General features: G+C 39.0%; 1 protein-coding gene across 1 annotated transcript in view; it reads left to right on the top strand.

The window, feature by feature from the left end:
• Positions 1–2,155, top strand: part of LOC138983522 (angiopoietin-related protein 7-like) — a 33,694-nt gene continuing 31,539 nt past the window's right edge. The window contains exons 1-2 of the mRNA XM_070356784.1: positions 1–201; positions 1,579–1,718. Of these exons, the coding sequence (XP_070212885.1) occupies positions 144–201; positions 1,579–1,718 (198 nt within the window). The 5' untranslated portion in view covers positions 1–143. The remainder of the gene's footprint in view (positions 202–1,578; positions 1,719–2,155) is intronic.

Here is a 2,155-nt window from a genome sequence, read left to right as displayed (position 1 = left end):
TCTTCTTTTGAACGCAACTTTGTCGACAGTTTTTGTTCCAACAGCCGTCGCAACAGTTAATACCTACGACCGTTATTCTGCAAAGAAGAAGAAGAAGAAGAAGAAGCCGCAGAGTCCTCCTCTATTCGGATGATCCTCTGACCATGGCGTCCACTCGTTTCCGGATGATCGGCGTTGCACTGTTTGTGTTGGCGTTACGCGGTGAGTATCACAGGGGGCAGGTGTACCACAGACACCTTTACACTAACGTTTACCAAGTGAGGATGTACGTGTTAAAAAGCATTGCTTGTACTGGCATTGAGTATTACTTATTTGATATCATGTGAGCACCATGGAAACCTTTTATGCATGATATAAATTGTTTCGTCTTCGTTGAAATTTGTGGGACCTCATTTGCATGCAGATTGCTTTTATACCTCTTGTTTGTGCCTTTTCTTTCTACGTTCTATTTAAATGTGTAACTCAGATTCCAAAATATATCTGAATCTACCTTGTTTTCTGTATTTAAAATTTCCATTGGTATTTCCGTATTTAAAATATATTATATACAAAATAAATCTGACAAATTTAAAATTTTTCCCTTCAATGCCTAGATAATACAGTTTCTTTATTTAAAATGTTAAAATCAAAGACATATTCAAGAGTGTCCGGTTTATTTAAAACCTCACACCTATTCTTTAAACAAAAAAGATTGGTTGGGTACAAACATTTCACAGCCAGTGTCTCTCTTCCAAATCATTGTTAACATTTCTTTACCAAAAAACCACCCCCGCACTCAGAAATATTCACAAAATAAAATAAAATTACGTTTTGAACTGTGACTTTTTAACATAATATTCCTTCTATTTAAAACATTAAATCTGCTTCATACCGAACGCTCTTTTAAGGGAAGAATTTGCTTCGTCACTCATATATGATTTCTGCTAGCATATCTAATCATACCCTCGCGGTTTTTGTAACTCAATAATCACATTTTTATTTTTTATTTTAGGTGAACAATCCTCTCACATCAAGAGAGCATACCCAAACGCTATTCATAAAACACGAGACATACAGTCGCAAAGGTCGTCTCGTAGTCCTTGAATACCCCTCTCTCAAAACCTTCAGTCTTGAACACTTTAAAGGCATACTAACGCACTCCCGTGTTTACAAAGTGTAGTTTGCCCACAATCGATGTCAAACGCACCATAAGACCATATAATGACGATACGTCACCATGCGCGGACAATAATACATGCATTACAGCTTGTTCTAGCCTCTGAAAAAGTGAGGATGTCAACAAAGCCGCGGTGTTCTCTCCCTTGCATCAACGTTACATGTGTTGCCAAATCTATAAATAGGACGATCCAGATCAAAATGAAAATTCAAATATCTCAACATTTAAGGGGTCCTAGACCACAATATTTTGCAGGGAACTTAATTTAGTCTGTCTCCAGCTGTTGGTAAAGCAATTAGCGTGTATAGTCATCGAGTACATATGGCTTTAAGTTAGACAACCTTCAGACAGTACAAAATGTTACCATGGTGTGAATAAATGCACATTATTGGGAGTAATTGAGACACGTTTTCACTGTACAGCGGTGGAGGCGATCCAGTGGGACGGAGGCCCTGGAGACAGGACGAATTTCGCGGCATGTGTCGGAAGCATCGCGTCCATGCCTTGGTCTTTTGTGAAGGGAGATGGAGAGACTCTTCTCAGCTTAGCCTGGTCGTTTCAGGTTCGCCCAATCAGCTTCACACTTTAACAAAACGGTTATAGACTCAGAAAACAAATTATTGCACCCATTTATGCAACCCAACTAAAACATTCATTCCCGTGTCATTTCATTCAAACTTTCTTTAACATGAAAAGCTTTCAACTTGGCAACGTTGACGTACTAGGTGCATGAACACTCCGCGCACTTTCCCAATTTTGAAGCTTCCGCGCATGTGAAACTCCCGCGCGTGGTGTATATGTAAGATGCGCGCGTGTTTTAGCAAAATGTGATGTGAAACTAGCGCGCGTGTCTTTGCTCGGTCAAATGTGAGACATTGAGACATTAACAACTGACACTTGTATATCCATGAAAACTGACACTTGTATATCTATATATTGAACACGTCTTTATTACACAGACAAGTCGATAAAAACGAATGAAGACTTAAACCATGCGTA

This window comes from Littorina saxatilis, linkage group LG13 (assembly GCF_037325665.1).
Source record: "Littorina saxatilis isolate snail1 linkage group LG13, US_GU_Lsax_2.0, whole genome shotgun sequence".
Lineage (NCBI taxonomy): Eukaryota > Metazoa > Mollusca > Gastropoda > Littorinimorpha > Littorinidae > Littorina > Littorina saxatilis.
The sequence above is the reverse complement of the archived record's forward strand: the minus strand, read 5'-3'. Positions and strand labels throughout refer to the sequence as shown.